The sequence below is a fragment of the Humulus lupulus genome, chromosome 1 (genome assembly GCF_963169125.1).
Source record: "Humulus lupulus chromosome 1, drHumLupu1.1, whole genome shotgun sequence".
Classification (NCBI taxonomy): domain Eukaryota; kingdom Viridiplantae; phylum Streptophyta; class Magnoliopsida; order Rosales; family Cannabaceae; genus Humulus; species Humulus lupulus.
The window spans coordinates 192,292,252-192,294,373 of record NC_084793.1 but is presented as its reverse complement, the minus strand read 5'-3'; the positions used below and the strand labels follow the sequence as shown (position 1 = coordinate 192,294,373).

Sequence of the window (2,122 nt, the reverse complement as noted above, 5' to 3'; positions counted from 1 at the left end):
TTAATATCTACTATGAATTGAAGCCCATTATTTGTAAGGGGTGCAAGAGACTTGGGCATTCTCAAGATTAATGTAAAAAAGGCATACATAAAGACCCGAAATGGCTTCCTAAAGTGGCTGCTAATAAGGTGGCTATTCCTGATCACACTGAGGAGGTGGCTTTTGCTGATCACACTGAGGAGGCTCCTACCAAGAAGCCTGACCTTACTGAGAAAAAGGATAAAGAGGTGATTGTGCGACCTTTTGGAAATGTAAAACAGAAAAATGGAATTTGGCAGAGAAAGAGCATCAAGGAGAAAAATTCTGAGGATAAAGAGGATGATGCAGTCCAGTTGAGTAACAAATATCAAGCCTTAAATGTTGAGGCCTTTGCTGAGTTACAAGTGGGACAGATATTGTGTGAAATGTTGGCAACAGGTGGGGGAGGAGGAATTCCTCCCGAACCTCATGGATAAGATCTTATGCTGGAATGTCCGAGGGATAAACGCAACTTGGAAGCATCAAGAGGTGAGGAAACTCATTAATAATAAGCAAATTGGTGTTGTGTGTCTCCTGGAAACAAAGGTTAAAACTCATAACATGGGAGTTTTATACCTTAGTCTCTTTAGAGGATGGTGTTTTACATCAAATTCTGCTCATCATCATAATGGCCGAATTGTTCTTGCTTGGAACCTGCTGAGTTCTGATGTGGATATTCGTGGTTGCACCAGCCAATATATTCACACTACTATTAGACCCAAGCATGCGGATCCGTTTGAGGCGACCTTTCTTTACGCTTCGAATGATTCAAAAGAGCGAAGTGGCCTTTGGAATGATCTTATGGTAATTTCTCGAACTCAAACTAATCCTTGGATGCTCTTAGGGGATTTTAATTATGTTATGTATCCGGAAGAACGTGTTAGTGCTGGAAAGCCTACAAAAGACTTTAAAGTTCTTAGAAATTTTGTGGAGAACTGCACTTTATCAGATGTGAAATATACAGGGTGCTTCTTTACTTGGAATAATAAGCAGGTAGGCAATTATCGGGTCTTTGCTAAACTGGATAGAGCTCTTGCTAACCAGTTGTGGTTGGACAGATTCACTAGTGCTGAAGTTCATTTTTTCCCGGAAGGGGATTTTGACCATAGCCCTCTTCTCTTGGCTGTTTATCCTACTCATAGCAATGGCTTAAAACCATTCAGATTTTTTGACATGTGGTGTTCTCATCTGGACTTTAACAAGATGGTTTTGGAGAGTTGGAAGGAGCCGGTCATTGGTAATTCCATGTATTGCTTGTGTGTGAAGCTGAAGCGTGTTAAGTCTATCCTTCGTGAGCTAAATAGGAAAGGGTTTGGTGATGTGGAAATTAAAGAGGCTACCTCGAGAGAGCATCTTTTGGAGTGTCAACTTGCTGTCAACAAAGAGCCCCTTAACCATGTCCTTATTGAGGCTGAATTAAAAGCTAGAGAAGACCATAAGGAGGCTTCTAAAAATTATATATCTTTCCTTCAGCAAAAAGCTAAAATGAATTGGCTAAAGGATGGAGATAACAATACCAAGATTTTTCACTCTAGCATCAAGAAGAGAAGGAAATGAAACACTGTTTATGCCATCAATGATTGCAATGGTATGCTAATGGACAATGCTGAAAATGTTAATAAAGCTTTCTTAGATTTCTATTCTAATCTTCTTGGTTCTAAGATGGAGCACAGGAAGAAGGTCTCCATTAAGGTTGTTCAAGAAGGGCCGACCCTAACAGATCAGCAAGTCCAGTACTTGAATCGGCCATATTCTCTTGAGGAAATAAAAGAAGCTCTTTTTTCCATTCCGAATGAGAAGGCCCCGGGACCTGACGACTTCAGTAGCGGTTTTTTCAAAAATATTTGGGAGATAACAAGGAATGATTTTCTTGAAGCTATCTTATCTACCTTGAATTTGGGCAAGCTCCTTAAAGAGGTAAATGCTACTACTTTGACCTTGATTCCTAAAATGAATTGCCTGAATAGTGTTAGTGATTTCATACCCATTGCTTGTTGCAATGTGGTCTATAAAACTATCATGAAGGTGTTATGTACTAGAATGAGACAGGTCCTTCCAAGCCTTATTGCGGATAACCAAGGAGGGTTTGTCCATGGCCGGTTTA

General features: G+C 40.1%; 1 protein-coding gene across 1 annotated transcript; it reads left to right on the top strand.

The window, feature by feature from the left end:
• Positions 1–579: 579 nt before the first annotated feature.
• On the top strand, positions 580–1,575 carry LOC133825772 (uncharacterized). The gene has a single exon (XM_062258675.1). It carries the CDS (start codon positions 580–582, stop codon positions 1,573–1,575), a length of 996 nt encoding a protein of 331 aa, XP_062114659.1.
• Positions 1,576–2,122: the final 547 nt, after the last annotated feature.